Source organism: Puma concolor, chromosome D4, assembly GCF_028749965.1.
Source record: "Puma concolor isolate L17-30 chromosome D4, mPumCon1.1.hap2, whole genome shotgun sequence".
Taxonomy (NCBI): Eukaryota; Metazoa; Chordata; class Mammalia; order Carnivora; family Felidae; genus Puma; species Puma concolor.
Genome location: NC_141679.1, coordinates 31,064,180 through 31,081,872, shown reverse-complemented (window position 1 = coordinate 31,081,872; position 17,693 = coordinate 31,064,180). Strand labels below are relative to the sequence as shown.

General features: G+C 38.5%; 1 protein-coding gene across 1 annotated transcript in view; it reads right to left on the bottom strand.

Moving 5' to 3' along the window:
• LOC112868657 (uncharacterized) overlaps positions 1-16,948 on the bottom strand; it is a 36,843-nt gene extending 19,895 nt beyond the window's left edge. The window contains 4 exon segments of the mRNA XM_086683939.1: positions 11,731-11,857; positions 14,446-14,511; positions 14,930-15,036; positions 16,768-16,948. Coding sequence (XP_086540065.1) covers positions 11,731-11,857; positions 14,446-14,511; positions 14,930-15,010 — 274 coding nt within the window. The 5' untranslated portion in view covers positions 15,011-15,036; positions 16,768-16,948.
• Positions 16,949-17,693: the final 745 nt, after the last annotated feature.

The window sequence follows — 17,693 nt, the reverse complement described above, 5'->3', positions numbered from 1 at the left end:
ATCCAGGAGTATGAGGGGAAAATTAGAGAACTAAGTGATACACTAAAAAGAAATAATATACGCATAATTGGTATCCCAGAGGAGGAAGAGAGAGGGAAAGGTGCTGAAGGGGTACTTGAAGAAATAATAGCTGAGAACTTCCCTGAACTGGGGAAGGAAAAAGGCATTGAAATCCAAGAGGCACAGAGAACTCCCTTCAGACGTAACTTGAATCGATCTTCTGCACGACATATCATAGTCAAACTGGCAAAATACAAGGATAAAGAGAAAATTCTGAAAGCAGCAAGGGGTAAACGTGCCCTCACATATAAAGGGAGACCTATAAGACTCGTGACTGATCTCTCTTTTGAAACGTGGCAGGCCAGAAAGAATTGGCACGAGATTTTTAGTGTGCTAGACAGAAAAAATATGCAGCCGAGAATCCTTTATCCAGCAAGTCTGTCATTTAGAATAGAAGGAGAGATAAAGGTCTTCCCAAACAAACAAAAACTGAAGGAATTTGTCACCACTAAACAAGCCCTACAAGAGATCCTAAGGGGGACCCTGTGAGACAAAGTACCAGAGACATCACTACAAGCATAAAACATACAAACATCACAATGACTCTAAACCCATATCTTTCTATAATAACACTGAATGTAAATGGATTAAATGCGCCAACCAAAAGACATAGGGTATCAGAATGGATAAAAAAACAAGACCCATCTATTTGCTGTCTACAAGAGACTCATTTTAGACCTGAGGACACCTTTAGATTGAGAATGAGGGGATGGAGAACTATTTATCATGCTACTGGAAGCCAAAAGAAAGCTGGAGTAGCCACACTTATATCAGACAAACTAGACTTTAAATTAAAGGCTGTAACAAGAGATGAAGGAGGACATTATATAATAGTGACAGGGTCTATCCATCAGGAAGAGCTAACAATTATAAATGTCTATGCGCCGAATACCGGAGCGCCCAAATATATAAAACAATTACTCATAAACATAAGCAACCTTATTGAGAAGAATGTGGTAATTGCAGGGGACTTTAACACCCCACTTACAGAAATGGATAGATCATCTAGACGCACGGTCAATAAAGAAACAAGGGCCCTGAATGAGACATTGGATCAGATGGACTTGACAGATATATTTAGAACTCTGCATCCCAAAGCAACAGAATATACTTTCTTCTCGAGTGCACATGGAACATTCTCCAAGATAGATCATATACTGGGTCACAAAACAGCCCTTCATAAGTTTACAAGAATTGAAATCATACCATGCATACTTTCAGACCACAATGCTATGAAGCTTGAAATCAACCACAGAAAAAAGTCTGGAAAACCTCCAAAAGCATGGAGGTTAAAGAACACCCTCCTAACGAATGAGTGGGTCAACCAGGCAATTAGAGAAGAAATTAAAAAAATATATGGAAACAAACGAAAATGAAAATACAACAATCCAAACGCTTTGGGACGCAGCGAAGGCAGTCCTGAGAGGAAAATACATTGCAATCCAGGCCTATCTCAAGAAACAAGAAAAATCCCAAATACAAAATCTAACAGCACACCTAAAGGAAATACAAGCAGAACAGCAAAGGCAGCCTAAACCCAGCAGAAGAAGAGAAATAATAAAGATCAGAGCAGAAATAAACAATATAGAATCTAAAAAAACTGTAGAGCAGATCAACGAAACCAAGAGTTGGTTTTTTGAAAAAATAAACAAAATTGACAAACCTCTAGCCAGGCTTCTCAAAAAGAAAAGGGAGATGACCCAAATAGATAAAATCATGAATGAAAATGGAATTATTACAACCAATCCCTCAGAGATACAAACAATTATCAGGGAATACTATGAAAAATTATATGCCAACAAATTGGACAACCTGGAAGAAATGGACAAATTCCTGAACACCCACACTCTTCCAAAACTCAATCAGGAGGAAATAGAAAGCTTGAACAGACCCATAACCAGTGAAGAAATTGAATCGGTTATCAAAAATCTCCCAACAAATAAGAGTCCAGGACCAGATGGCTTCCCAGGGGAGTTCTACCAGACGTTTAAAGCAGAGATAATAACTATCCTTCTCAAGCTATTCCAAGAAATAGAAAGGGAAGGAAAACTTCCAGACTCATTCTATGAAGCCAGTATTACTTTGATTCCTAAAGCAGACCGAGACCCAGTAAAAAAAGAGAACTACAGGCCAATATCCCTGATGAATATGGATGCAAAAATTCTCAATAAGATACTAGCAAATCGAATTCAACGGCATATAAAAAGAATTATTCACCATGATCAAGTGGGATTCATTCCTGGGATGCAGGGCTGGTTCAACATTCACAAATCAATCAACGTGATACATCACATTAACAAAAAAAAAGAGAAAAACCATATGATCCTGTCAATCGATGCAGAAAAGGCCTTTGACAAAATCCAGCACCCTTTCTTAATAAAAACCCTTGAGAAAGTCGGGATAGAAGGAACACACTTAAACATCATAAAAGCCATTTATGAAAAGCCCACAGCTAACATCATCCTCAATGGGGAAAAACTGAGAGCTTTTTCCCTGAGATCAGGAACACGACAGGGATGCCCACTCTCACCGCTGTTGTTTAACATAGTGCTGGAAGTTCTAGCATCAGCAATCAGACAACAACAGGAAATCAAAGGCATCAAAATTGGCAAAGATGAAGTCAAGCTTTCGCTTTTTGCAGATGACATGATACTATACATGGAAAATCCGATAGACTCCACCAAAAGTCTGCTAGAACTGATACATGAATTCAGCAAAGTTGCAGGATACAAAATCAATGTACAGAAATCAGTTGCATTCTTATACACTAACAATGAAGCAACAGAAAGACAAATAAAGAAACTGATCCCATTCACAACTGCACCATGAAGCATAAAATACCTAGGAATAAATCTAACCAAAGATGTAAAAGATCTGTATGCTGAAAACTATAGAAAGCTTAGGAAGGTAATTGAAGAAGATTTAAAGAAATGGAAAGACATTCCCTGCTCATGGATTGGAAGAATAAATATTGTCAAAATGTCAATACTACCCAAAGCTATGTACACATTCAATGCAATCCCAATCAAAATTGCACCAGCATTCTTCTCGAAACTAGAACAAGCAATCCTAAAATTCATATGGAACCACAAAAGGCCCCGAATAGCCAAAGTAATTTTGAAGAAGACCAAAGCAGGAGGCATCACAATCCCAGACTTTAGCCTCCACTACAAAGCTGTCATCATCAAGACAGCATGGTATTGGCACAAAAACAGACACATAGACCAATGGAATAGAATAGAAACCCCAGAACTAGACCCACAAACGTATTGCCAACTCATCTTTGACAAAGCAGGAAAGAACATCCAATGGAAAAAAGACAGTCTCTTTAACAAATGGTGCTGGGAGAACTGGACAGCAACATGCAGAAGGTTGAAACTAGACCACTTTCTCACACCATTCACAAAAATAAACTCAAAATGGATAAAGGACCTGAATGTGAGACAGGAAACCATCAAAACCTTAGAGGAGAAAGCAGGAAAAGACCTCTCTGACCTCAGCCGTAGCAATCTCTTACTCGACACATCCCCAAAGGCAAGGGAATTAAAAGCAAAAGTGAATTACTGGGACCTTATGAAGATAAAAAGCTTCTGCACAGCAAAGGAAACAACCAACAAAACTAAAAGGCAACCAACGGAATGGGAAAAGATATTTGCAAATGACATATTGGACAAAGGGCTAGTATCCAAAATCTATAAAGAGCTCACCAAACTCCACACCCGAAAAGCAAATAACCCAGTGAAGAAATGGGCAGAAAACATGAATAGACACTTCTCTAAAGAAGACATCCGGATGGCCAACAGGCACATGAAAAGATGTTCAGCGTCGCTCCTTATCAGGGAAATACAAATCAAAACCACACTCAGGTATCACCTCACGCCAGTGTGAGTGGCCAAAATGAACAAATCAGGAAACTATAGATGCTGGAGAGGATGTGGAGAAACGGGAACCCTCTTGCACTGTTGGTGGGAGTGCAAATTGGTGCAGCCGCTCTGGAAAGCAGTGTGGAGGTTCCTCAGAAAATTAAAAATAGACCTACCCTATGACCCAGCAATAGCACTGCTAGGAATTTATCCAAGGGACACAGGAGTACTGATGCATAGGGGCACTTGTACCCCAACGTTCATAGCAGCACTCTCAACAATAGCCAAATTATAGAAACAGCCTAAATGTCCATCAACTGATGAATGGATAAAGAAATTGTGGTTTATATACACAATGGAATACTACGTGGTAATGAGAAAAAATGAAATATGGCCTTTTGTAGCAACGTGGATGGAACTGGAGAGTGTGATGCTAAGTGAAATAAGCCATACAGAGAAAGACAGATACCATATGGTTTCACTCTTATGTGGATCCTGAGAAACTTAACAGGAACCCATGGGGGAGGGGAAGGAAAAAAAAAAAAAAGAGGTTAGAGTGGGAGAGAGCCAAAGCATAAGAGACTGTTGAGAACTGAGAACAAACTAAGGGTTGATGGGGGGTGGGAGGGAGGAGAGGGTGGGTGATGGGTATTGAGGAGGGCAGCTTTTGGGATGAGCACTGGGTGTTATATGGGAAACCAATTTGACAATAAATTTCATATATAAATAAAAATAAATAAATAAATAAATAAATAAAAGAATATTATTGAGGTAAATATACTTTGTGAAGGCAAGGAGGTTTTATTCTCTGATTTTACTTGCTAGTTGAGTATCAAAATTGTAGTGATATCATCAAATAAAGTGACATGTACACTTTCATTTCTATTAAAAAAAAAACCAAACAAACATATTCAGCACATTCCATCTTAAAACAGCAGAATACACACTCTTTTCAAACGCACATGGAACATTCTCCAGAACAGATCACAAATTAGGCCATAAATCTGTCACATTTCCATACACTAATAATAAAGCAGCAGAAAGAGAAATTAAGAAAACAACTCCACTTACAATTGTACCAAAACTAACAAGACACCTAGGAATAAACCTAACCAGAGAAGTGAAACACCTGTAGTATGAAAACTATAGAATACTGATGAAAGAAATTCAAAACAACACAAAGAAATGGAAAGACATCCCATGTTCACGTTGGAAGAACAAATATTGTTAAAATGTCTATACTACTCAAAGCAATATACACATTTAATGCAATCCCTATCAAAATACCAATAGAATTTTTCACAAAATTAGAACAAACAATCCTAAAATTTGTGTGGAACCAAACAAGATGCTGAATAGCCAAATCAATCATGAAAAAGAAAAGCAAAGAGAGGGGCACCTGGGTGGCTCAGTCGGTTGAGTGACTGACTTTGGCTCAGGTCCTGATCTCATGGTTTGCGAGTTTGGGCCCCGCATCAGGCTCTGTGCTGACAGCTCAGAGCCTGGAGCCTGCTTCGGATTCTGTGTCTCCCTCTCTCTGTGCCCCTCCCCCTCTCATGCTCTGTCTCTCTTGGTCTCAGAAATAAATAAACATTTAAAACAATTAAAAAAAAAAAGAAAGAAAGAAAAGCAAAGCTAGAGGAATCACAATTCCAGATTTCAAGTTACATTACAAAGCTGTAGTCACCAAAACAATGACACTGGCATAAAAACAGATACATAAATTAATGGAACAGAACAGAAAACCCAGAAATAAACCCACAATTACATAGCCAATTATCTTCAACAAAGCAAAAAGGAATATCCAATGGGAAAAAGACAGTCTCTTCAACAAATGGTGTTGGGAAAACTGGAGAGCAACATGCAAAAGAATGAAACTGGACCACTTTCTTATACCATACACAGAAACAAACTCAAAATGGATTAAAGACCATTAAACCATCAAAATCTTAGAATAGTGCATAGGCAGTAACGTCTCTGACATCAGCTGTAGCAACATTTTCCTAAATACATTTCCTGAGGCAAAGGAAATAAAAGCAAAAATAAACTACTAGGACTACATCAAAATAAAAAGCTTCTGCACAGCAAAGGAAACAGTCAACAAAACTAAAAGGCAACCTACAGAACAGAAAATATTTGTAAATGATATATCTGAAAAAGGGTTAGCATCCAAAATATATGAAGAACTTACATGATTCAACACCCAAAAAACCAAATAATCCAATTAAAAAATGGACAAAAACACGAACTGACATTTGTCGAAAGAAGATATCCAGATGGCCAACAGACACTGAAAAGATGCTCAACATCTCTCATCATTAGGGAAATGCAAATCAAAACTACAATATGACATCACAACTGTCAGAATGGCTAAAATCAAAAACACAAGCAACAAGTGTTGGTGAACATGTGGAGAAAGGGTAACCCTCTTGCACTGCTTTCAGGAATGCAAACTGGTGTAGCCACTGAGGAAAACAGAATAGAATTTCCTCAAAAGTTAAAAATAGGACTATTTTGGGGGCGCCTGGGTGGCACCTCACTTCAGCTCAGATCATGATCTCGCAGTTCACAAGTTCGAGCCCCATATCGGGGTCTGTGCTGACAGCTCAGAGCCTTGAGACTGCTTCAGATTCTGTGTCTCCCTCTCTTTCTTCCCCTCCTCTGCTCATGCTTGCTCACTCTCTCTCTCATTCCCTCTCTCTCTCAGAAATAAACATTAAAAATTATTCTAAAAAAATAGAACTATTTTACAATCCAGTAATCACATTACTGATATTTACTCCAAATTATTAAAATACTGGGGCACCTGGGTGGCTCAGTCAGTTGAGCGTCAGACTCTTGATTTTGGCTCAGGTCATTATCTCTCCCTCCACTGGGTGTGGAGTCTGCTTAAGATTCTGTCCCTCTTCCTCTACCCTCCTCCACTCACACTCTCCCTCCCTCTCTCAAAACAAAAATATTAAAACACTAATTCAGAAGAACACATGCATCCCTTTATAGCAGCATTATTTACAATAGCCAAATTATGGAAACAGCCCAAGTGTTCACTGACAGATGGACAAGATGTGGTATATATGCATGATGCAATATTAATCAGGCTTAAAAAAAATGAAATCTTGCCATTTACAATGACATGGATGGAGTTAGTGTATAACGTGAAGCAAAATAAGTCAAAGAAAGACAAATACCACATGATTTCGCTCATATGCAGAATTTAAAAAACAAAACAAAAAAAAGAGACAAACCAAGACAAACTACCCTTAACTGTAGAGAACAAACTGATGGTTACCAGAAGGGAGGTCGGTAGGTATATGGGTGAAAAAGGTGAAGGGGATTAAGAAGTTCATCTGTAATGACGAGCAATGGATGATTCATGGAATTGCTGAATCAGTATATTGTACACTGGAAACTAACGTAACTGTAACTATATGGAACTACAATTTTTTAAAAATTTCAATATACTGGTGCAGAAAACCTATAAAAAGTTATGAACAAGTGGGATTCATCCTAGGAATTCAAGGTTGGTTGAACGTTCCAAAATTTATGTAATTCAGAATACTACCTGGATAAAAAAAGAAAACTCATGTGATTATTCTAATAGATACAGAAAGAATATTAGACAAATTCCACAATGATTAAAACAAATCTTTTAGAAAATTCCAGCAGACTACAGAACTTCCTTAAACTGATAAAGCACAGCTATAAAAAAAACAGTTAATTATGCCACAATGAAGAATGAATTCTTTACCTCTAAGATTAGAAACAAGACATGAATATCTTCTCTCACCACTTGTATTTAATGGTATATTTGGTAATCCCATAGTTATTAAAGAAAAAGAAATAAAAGGCATACAGTTTCAAAATGAACTTATCCTTTTTCACAGATAACATAATTGTGTATGTAAAACATCCTTGGGAATCTCCAAAAAATCTACTGGAATAAATAAGATTAGCAAAGTTACAACACACAATATAAATATACATAAAGCAACTGGATTTCTATTTACATCCAACAACTGGAAAACCAAATTATAAAATAAATGCCATTTATATCATCATCAAAATCATGAAACCCATCTACCAAATATGCAGAAAACAAGTACAATGAAAGCTATCTGTCACTCCAAAAAAAATTAAAGGCGTAAATAAAGGGAAAGATACAGGCATACCTCGCTTATTATGCTTTGCAGATACTGAAATTTTTACAAATTGAAGATCTGTGGCAACCCTGCATCAGGCAACTCTATTGACACAATTTTTTTCAATAGCATTTGCTCACTCCACGTCTCTGTGTCACACTTTGGTAATTCTCACAATATTTCAAATTTTTTCATTCATTATTATTATATTTGTAACTGCGATTGTGTGATCAATGATCTTTGATGTTACTATTCTAATTGTTTGGGAGCACCACAACCATGTAAAATGGAGAACTTATTCCATAAATGTGCATTGTGACTGCTCTACTACCTGGCCATTCCCCATCTCTTTCTCTCTCTTCAGGCCTCCTTATTCCCTGAGACACAACAATATTAAAATTAGGCCAATTAATAACTCTACAATGGCTTCTAAGTGCTCAAGTAAAGGGAGGAGTTGCACATCTCTCATTTTAAATCAAAAGCAAGGAAAGATTAAACTTAGTGGGGAAGGCAAATCAAAAGCTGAGATAAGCTGAAAGCTGGGCCTTTTGTGACCAACAGTTGGCCAAGTTACAAATGCAGAGGGAAAGTTTTTGAAAGAAATGAAAAGTGAGACTCCAGCAAACAAAATGAATGATCAGAAAGTGAAACCACCTTATTGCTGATATGGAAAAAGTTTGAGTGGTCTGGATAGATCATCAAATCAGGTACAACATTCCTTTAAGCCAAAGCTTAATCAAGGGCAAAGCCCTAACTCTCTTCAATTCTATGAAACCTGAAAAAGGTAAGGAAGCTGCAGAATAAAAATTTGAAGCTAGCAGAAGTGTCTGGAAGAATTTCATTCCAACTCTTATGGATGACTTTGCGGGGTTCAGGACTTCAGTGGAGGAAGTCACTGCATATGTGGTAGAAACAGCAAGAGAACTGGGATTAGAAGTGGAGCCTGAAGATGTGACTGAATTGTTTGAACAATGAGGAATTGCTTCTTATGGATTAGCAAAGACAGTGGTTTCTTGAGATGGAATCTATTCCCAGTGAAGATACTGTGAAAATTGTTAGCATGAAAAAAAATTAGAATATTACATAAACTTTGTTGATAAGCAGCAGCAGGGTTTGAGAGGATGGACTCTAATTTTGAAAAAAGTTCTATGATGGGTAAAAATGCTATCAGACTGCATCACATACTACAGGGAATCATTCATGAAAGGAAGAATCAATCAATGTGGCAAACTTCATTGTTGCATTATTTTAAGAAATTGCCACAGCCACCCCCACCTTCACTACCAATCACCCTGACCAGTCAACAGCCATCGATATCAAGGCAAGACTCACCACAGGCAAAAAGCTCAGATGATGGCTAGTGATTTTTAGCAATTAAGTATTTTTTAATAAAAGTATGTGCATTGTTTTTGGACCTAATGCTACTGCACACTTAATAAATTATAGCATAATGTGAACGTAAACTTTTATATGCACTGGGAAACCAAAAAATTCATTCTGAATTTGAAAAAAATCAATCTAATTATTTGGACTCAAATTATTTCAATACTCACTTTGTTTCAATGGTCTGGAACTGAACCCACGGTATCAAAAAACTCAATATTGTTTTATGTCTTTTTTTATAGAATTTTTTTAAATGTTTATTTATTTTGACAGAGCGAGAAAGTGGGGAAGGGGCAGAGAGAGAAAAACCCAAGTAGGCTCCATGCTGTCAGTGAAGAACCCGATGCAGGGCTCAGTCTCACGAACCATGAAATCATGACCTGAGCTGAAATCAAGAGCCAGACACTTAACCTACTGGGCCACCCAGGCGCTCCTAAAGACTCCATATTGTTAAAATATAAATCCTTCCCAGACTATCCTAAAGACCCAAGACTATCTCAACCAGAATTTTAAGCAAAGTTTTAGAAAAAATGGACAGGAAATTCTAAAATTTATATGGAGGGGTGCCTGGGTGCCTTAGTTGGTTAAGCATCTGACTCTTGATTTCAGCTCAGGTCATAATCTCACAGTTCCTGGGATCAAGCCCCTTGTTGGGCTCTGCACTGACAGCGTGGAGCTTGCTTGGGATTCATTCTTTCTCTCTCCTCCCCACCTCCACCTACTCTGCCTCTCCCCCTGCTCTCCCCCCAAAATAAATAAACTTAAGAAAAATACAATTTACATGGAAACAACAAAGAATGTACAATAATCCAAATAATTTTGAAATGAAAAACAAATTTGGAGAACTAAATATTCAATATTTGGTAAGTTTTCACAAAGCTACATAATCAAGGTGTGTTATATTCAAACAGACCCATTAAACAGAACAGACTCCAGATCTAGAACTACAGAAATGTGGTCAATTTGTCTTTGACAAAGGTGCCAAGGCAGTTCAATGGAAAAGTAATCTTCCAGAAAATGGTGTCAACATAACTAGACATAGAAATGCAAAAAATGAACCACAACTCTTATTTCACATCATATGGAGAAAGTAAAGAAAACATAGGAGGAAGAAAACATAGGAGGAAACAAGAAAACACAGGAGGAAATTTTACTGACCTTAGATTAGGTAAAACTTTCTTTAAAAAGATACAAAAACCATAAAATATAAAAGAAAAACCAATGATACATTTAAAAACTAATGAAAAACTCTGCTCTTCCAAGACACTATTTAAAAAATTAGAAAAAGCATACGATAGGTAGAAAACGTTAACAAAGTATTTATCTGATAATGGTCTTATATCTAGATTACATGAAGAATTCTTCCACCTCAGTTAAGACCAAAAAGAAAAAAAGAAACACCCTAATTTTTAAAGAATGGGCTAAAGATTTAAACAGACCTGAAAAAGGAAAATATATGAATAGCCACAAAGCCCATTAAAAGATGTTCAACTTCATTAACTATCAGAAAAATACAAATTAAAACCCAGTAAGATACAAAGACACCCACTAGAATCTTAAATAAAAAAAAAAAAAAAAACTTACAATACCAAATGTTGGTGAGGGTGTGGAGCAACTAGAACTATGATACATACACCCTTAAAGGGTATGCCAACTGGCACAGTCACACTAGAAATATCTGGCAGTTTCTTATGAAGTTACTCTAAGACCAATAGTACCATACTTCTGGGTATTCACACAGGAGAAATGAAAACAAATGTCTACACAAAGACTCATATCTAAATGGACAGAGCAACTTTATTCCTAACAGCCTAAAAGGAAAAAACCTCTATTCTATCAACTGGGATATACGTGGAAGATAAACTGTGGTAGATGCATGCAAAGGCATACTAGTTAGGAATAAAAAATGATATGTACAAAAACATGCATAAATCCCAAAATCTACATGAAAGAAGAAAAAAGTAAATACTATATGATGTATTTAAAATTCTAACAGGGAAAAACTATTGCGATAGAAAGTAGATCACTGGTTGACAGAGCCAGGGAGAGGGATCAGGAAAAAATGACTACAAATACCTACAAGGAAACTTTTTGGAATAACAGCAATATTTTATCATTATTTGGTGGTAGTAATCACCTACAGGCATCTCTAAAACTCACAATTATACACTTAAAGTTACTGACTTTAACTCTGTTAATTATACCCCAATACAATTTAAAAATTAAAAAGGAAGGAGAAAACGGAATTGCATTCTTGAGGAAATCACATGGTAAGTTCTGCTCACCCAATGAGACCAGGTGGCTGTAGTTCTCCAGCATCACATCTCTGTATAGGGTTCTTTGAGCAGGGTCCATCTGGTGCCACTCCTCCTGGGTGACCTCCACAGTCACGTCCTTGAATGACACTGATACCTGTAATAACACACTTTCTATTCAATCTGAGGGGCTCAAAAACCGGTAATATGGAAAATGCCTTGGAAAACTAATACGTATTATGTTTACTGTTGAGAATTTAAAACAAAATTTTATAAAGTATGCCTATTATGGCCCTATCATTATCTTACACTAGAATTATGCTAAGCAAAATTAGGCAGAGAAAGACAAATATCATATGACCTCACTCATATGAGGACTTTAAGATACAAAACAGATGAACATAAGGGAAGGGAAGTGAAAATAATATAAAAACAGGGAGGGTTACAAAACATAAAAGACTCTAGGGGCACCTGGGTGGCTCAGTCTATTGAGTGTCCGACTTCGGCTCAGGTCATGGTCTCACGACTTGTGGGTTCGAGCCCTGGGTCGGGCTCTGTGCTGACAGCTGAGAGCCTGGAGCCTGCTTTGGATTCTGTGTCTCCCTCTCTCTCTGCCCCTAACCCACACTTGCATTCTGTCTCTGTCTCTCTCAAAAATAAGTAAACATTAAAACATAAGACACTCTTAAATACAGCGAACAGAGGGTTACTGGAGGGGTTGTGGGAGGGGATGGGCTAAATGCGTAAGGGGCATTAAGGAATCTACTCCTGAAATCATTGTTGCACTATATGCTAGCTTGGATGTAAATTTAATACATACATATACATATATACATATATATGTATATATGTATATGTACATATATATATATATACACACACATATATATATATGTGAATAATACACAGATGGAATTTTATACTGCATTGTTGGTTACATGATTTTGAAACACAAAAGGGAGGTCTAAAACTGATGTATATAATCACTGCAATCACACACATAATCAGAGCAAATTTTGAAGACAGAAAGAAGCCAGATTCTAAAACTTATATGAAGAGGTAAAGGGGGACTTAGAATATCCAATATCCAATCAATTATGAAAAAAGTTTGGGGGATTCACATTACTGATTTCAAGACTTATCTTAAGGGTGCCTGGGTGGTTCAGTTGGTTAAGCATCCAACTTCAGCTCAGGTCTCATGATTCATGATCTCATGGTTCATGAGTTTGAGCCCTGTGTCAGGCTCAGTGCTGACAGCTCAGAGCCTGAGCCTGCTTCAGATTCTGTTTCTGTCTCTCTTTTTGCCCCTCCCCTGCTCACACTGTGTGTGTCTCTCTCTCAAAAATAAACATTGAAAAATTAAAAAAAAAAAACAAAAAACTTCTCTTGAAACAACAGTAATCTAGGCAGTATGATGTTAGCAAAAGGACTAACACAGATAAGAAGAGAATACGGATTCCAGAAACAGAACCACAAAGAATATAAAGTCAAATAACTCCCAAAAGAGGTGCCAAAGGAATTCAGTGGAGAAGGAGTATTCTTTGCAACAAATGTTAGACATACGTAAACAACATTTGCAACAACAACAACAACAACAACATTTGTTGTTGTGCCATAAGAAAAATGTTGTGCCATAAGAAAAAATGAATTCAAAATGATCATAGACCTATAAAACTTCTAGAAACCGGAGAGGAAATCTTTGTGACTTTGGCTTAGGAAAAGATTTTTTACATATGACCAAGACCAAAAAAAGTATAAATAATTAAAAGCAAAAAGATTAAAGATTTTGAAAAGTTGATTAAAACACTTCTGCTCTTTGAAAGACACATGGTAAGAGACACAGGAGACTTATGATCATTTAATAAACTGATTTGATATTCAAAATCTTCACATAAAAATCCCCCCACCAATAACAGGCAATTTTTCTCATATAAAATACAGGGGGAAAAACATTAGCCCAAGAAAAAAAATAAGTAAAAATGTGTCCTATACTTATAGGCTAATATAACCACAACACCAAAATTGGATAGGAACACATGAAAAATTAGGCTCACCTAAATTACGATACAGAAATAAGTACCAGCAGAAAGATCACAGCCAACATGTATACAAGCAATTCACCAGCAAGGGTGTATACAGGAAATCGACAATATTTAAAAATTCATAATGCTATTCACAATACTTACAGATTAAAGGAAACAAGCTATGTCTTTATTTCAATAGATATAGAACAAGTTCTCAATATAATTCAAAACACATTCATGACTCAACTGAAATCTAACCCAACTGGTAACTGGAGGGAATATAATCATCAACAAAGGTTACCTACCCAGAACCAACAAAAAACATTAAGAGCTAATATTGAAACTGTGTATTTTCTCCCAAAACTAGCTTTATCCCTATTTCTCTTTTTCCATCTAATGTACAGACCCTTATAAGCCCCATTAAAATCAATACAGTGCCGGGGCACCTGGGTGACTCAGTAGGTTAAGCGTCTGACTTCATCTCGGGTCATGATCTCACGGTTGGTGGGTTCGAGCCCCACGTCGGGCTCTGTGCTGACAGCTCAGAGCCTGGAGCCTGTTTCAGATTCTGTGTGTGTGTCTCTCTCTCTGCCCCTCCCCCATTCATGCTCTGTTTCCATCTCAAAAATAAATAAACATTAAAAATTTTTAATAAATAAATAAGTAAATAAAATAAAATCAATACAGTGCAATGTGGAGAAAGAAAGGAGAAAGAGCTCACCTGAGATGCGTTCATGCTGCTGCTCTTGGGAAAGTGCAGAGGGCTGTGCAGACTCAGCTGGGAGGCCTGGGGAGGAACGCGCAGAGACACATGTCCATGTAAGACTCAGAAAACGTCATGTGGCCTAAGACCTACAGCTTTTCACTGGCTAAACAAATTTTTCTGCGGTTAAATGATAACTTAGTGGGTTTTTTTTTTTTTTCTGAATGATTAACAGAAACAACACAAGCAAGAACTAGTATTCATTTAATGCATAAAGTACATGAAGGATAAGGCATTGCTCCTTCATTAAAATTAACAAAATATTCAGGCTGTGTCACTTAACTATTTTCCTAGTAACATTGCTTAGCTCTTAAAAGAGAAAATCCACAGAAAGCCCAATAAAAGGACTATGGAATGCTTTAAGGCAAGAATTTTTCATTAACTTTCACTGGGTTACAGTTTCTCAAAGGGTCCTTTTCATAAGATGCTTTTGATGACTTACCAGTGAGAAAGTGAACTGCACTGTGTTTTCCTCCTGGCTCTGCCACAAAATAGGTGTCACCTGACAAGTCACCACTAACATCCAATTTCTTTACAGCTTCTAAGAGTCTGTAGCAGATAACCAAGGAAAGCCTTCATTAGTCCTTATTTTAGGATTCTATGAGTTCAAGATAAGTCAATATTGTTACTTGTGGTGATGGTCACTTGTGAAGGACACGTATGAGAGCAGTGCAGCATCCGTAAACAGTGAAGAATGAAGGGAATGACGGCCTTTTAGCAGGAGTGGTATCAAAACAAACGCAGGAAACCTCATTTAAAATGGGAGTCAGGAAGCCCTGAATGGGGAGCTCTCACACATGCTCCTTGTCCTGCAGGAACAAGGTTAAGAATCATCTTACTTTGCACACAGGAATTCGATTTCCTACTTTTAAGAAAAAGACGGAAGATCCCTCCCCAACCCAGCAAATAGGTACTAACCACTGCTTGCAGCCAGTAAATGCCACAACCGCAAACTCTTGTTCTTTTCCAATGGACTTTTATTCCAAACCCTCCCCATTTTCCTCCCAAAACCTAGTGAAAGTTTACCTTCCCTTTGTCTCTTTGGACTCGCCTATGGTTTGCCATAGTTTGCTTGTCCCCCATTGCAATTCCTCTGCTATTCCCAAATAAACTCAATTTGCTGGTAAAATAACTGGCTATTTTTAAGTTTTGACAACAGAACACAATTTCCACCCTCTGGCTGGTTACCCCTTACCCCCAGATCTCACCCTCACAAGTGCAAGTTCCTGGGCAACATACTTCTGGGCCACCCCAGCTCCCTCTTCTCAAAGGTGGCCCAGATCCCCCACCATCACACAGTGTGGTGGCTTCTGGATGTGGCAACATCTCCAAATCTGAGCAGGGAGGATCAAGAACTACTTCTGACAGCTCTGTTTTTTGCTTCTGCTCTGAAGGTCTAGCGAGGAGGATAAGAACAGGGATGCTGTTCCTGGAGACCTCAATTCGAACATCACAAGAGCTACTTTGTTCTAAAATAAATTTGTTTCCCAAGATCTGGGACCTGGGTCAGGGAAACAAATTCACTTTAGGGCTACAAACTTGACTCTTGGAATTCACTGTGATTTAAGACAATCTGCCACTGCAGGAAAAGCTAGGAGCCTCTATCTGAACCAAGGATTCTGATGAGGTACCAGAAATTCCAGACTACATATGACAATGTTCTAAGTCCATTCACATTCTCTTTCAATTTTATCCCTGGGTGTTCAGGGACAGGTCACTCTGCTAGGTGCTGTGAAGGCTGCATTGGTGGTTTTAGGCAGGTGTGATATTTAGACGAGGCCTGAAATTTAAAGCACACATGCCCTTAAATCAGAGCTTCCTCACAGCTAGCTTGTCACCTGAGCACATGGCTCTGCCAACCTCAGCCTCGTTTGCTTCCTTTCCTTTTTTAAATGTGGATAGTTAGCCAACCTCATAAAATGGTTGTGATGTTTACATAAGCCACCCAGTGAATAGAAGTGTGTCTTCCGAATATAATAGCAGTTGCCACTTCTGAGTTGGCTATTTGCTTTACAGGTAATAACTTCTCTAACTCGCATAACAAACATTATTTTCAGAAGAGAAACCGGACTCTTACTCTGGTTCCTTCGGCCGCCCCTGCCTACAAGGGTAACAGAACTGGAATTTACCCCGGGTCTTTCTAGCTCCAGAAATCGGGTTCTCACCGCAGAAAGCTCTTCCGCGCTTTCGGGCTCACGGTGGGAATTATAAACAAGTTTTCCCTTCCCGCCGCCATGGGCTTTTCTCGAATCGAGGGTCTCTGCATACCCAACCCCTCACCTGCTTCTGGCGTGATTCAGCCCCACCTGTGCCCCAGGGGTCCCCCAGAGGTCTTTGATGGCTCAAGCATTTAGAGTCCGGCCTGGGGAATTCCCGAGGCTTCTATTCCTTTCTCCCCGGCCACAAGCCCCTTCCTCCATGCTGGTCCCAAAGCCTCCCAGATTTCGCATCAGCCCCATGCTCTCACTTGAGGTTGGAACCCAGGCAAGCGCGCCACCTGACCACCGGACCGCGGAAAGCACTAACGCAAAGAGGTGGGATAAGGTAAGTACATGCGCAGATGGAGCCCGGACCGGTTCCCAGGATGCTGCGCGACGAGCCAGGTCCATACCACCAGACTACATTTCCGGTAAAGCTCCGCTCCCGCGCCTTGAAGTGACCTGGCGCGTATCCTCTATCTGAACAGTTGAAAGATGTGATCTTGACGATCTCTCCTTCCCAGGTTTTCTCAGAATCGCCAAACGTTAGGGCTTAAACTTGAAGTTTACCGCCAAATACAATACGTGGTCCTCGATCAAATCCCGATTAAATAAACAACAGCTGCCAAAGGCTTTGGAGACTGTCGAGGAAATCTGAATAGGCACTGGGTTGCTCTTAGGTGTAAAAATAATTGAGATCACAGGAAAACGAGCTCTCTCAAAATATTTTTTTAATTTTAATAAAAATAAAATAATAAAATAATATTTAAAGCTGCCAAGAGAATTTAGATTTGTAGAGGTATCTCTTGGGAATAAGGCTGTGAAACTTAAGTAAAATAATTTATTTTATTTTTTTTTCAACGTTTATTTATTTTTGGGACAGAGAGAGACAGAGCATGAATGGGGGAGGGACAGAGAGAGAGGGAGACACAGAATCGGAAACAGGCTCCAGGCTCTGAGCCATCAGCCCAGAGCCCGACGCGGGGCTCGAACTCAGGGACCGCGAGA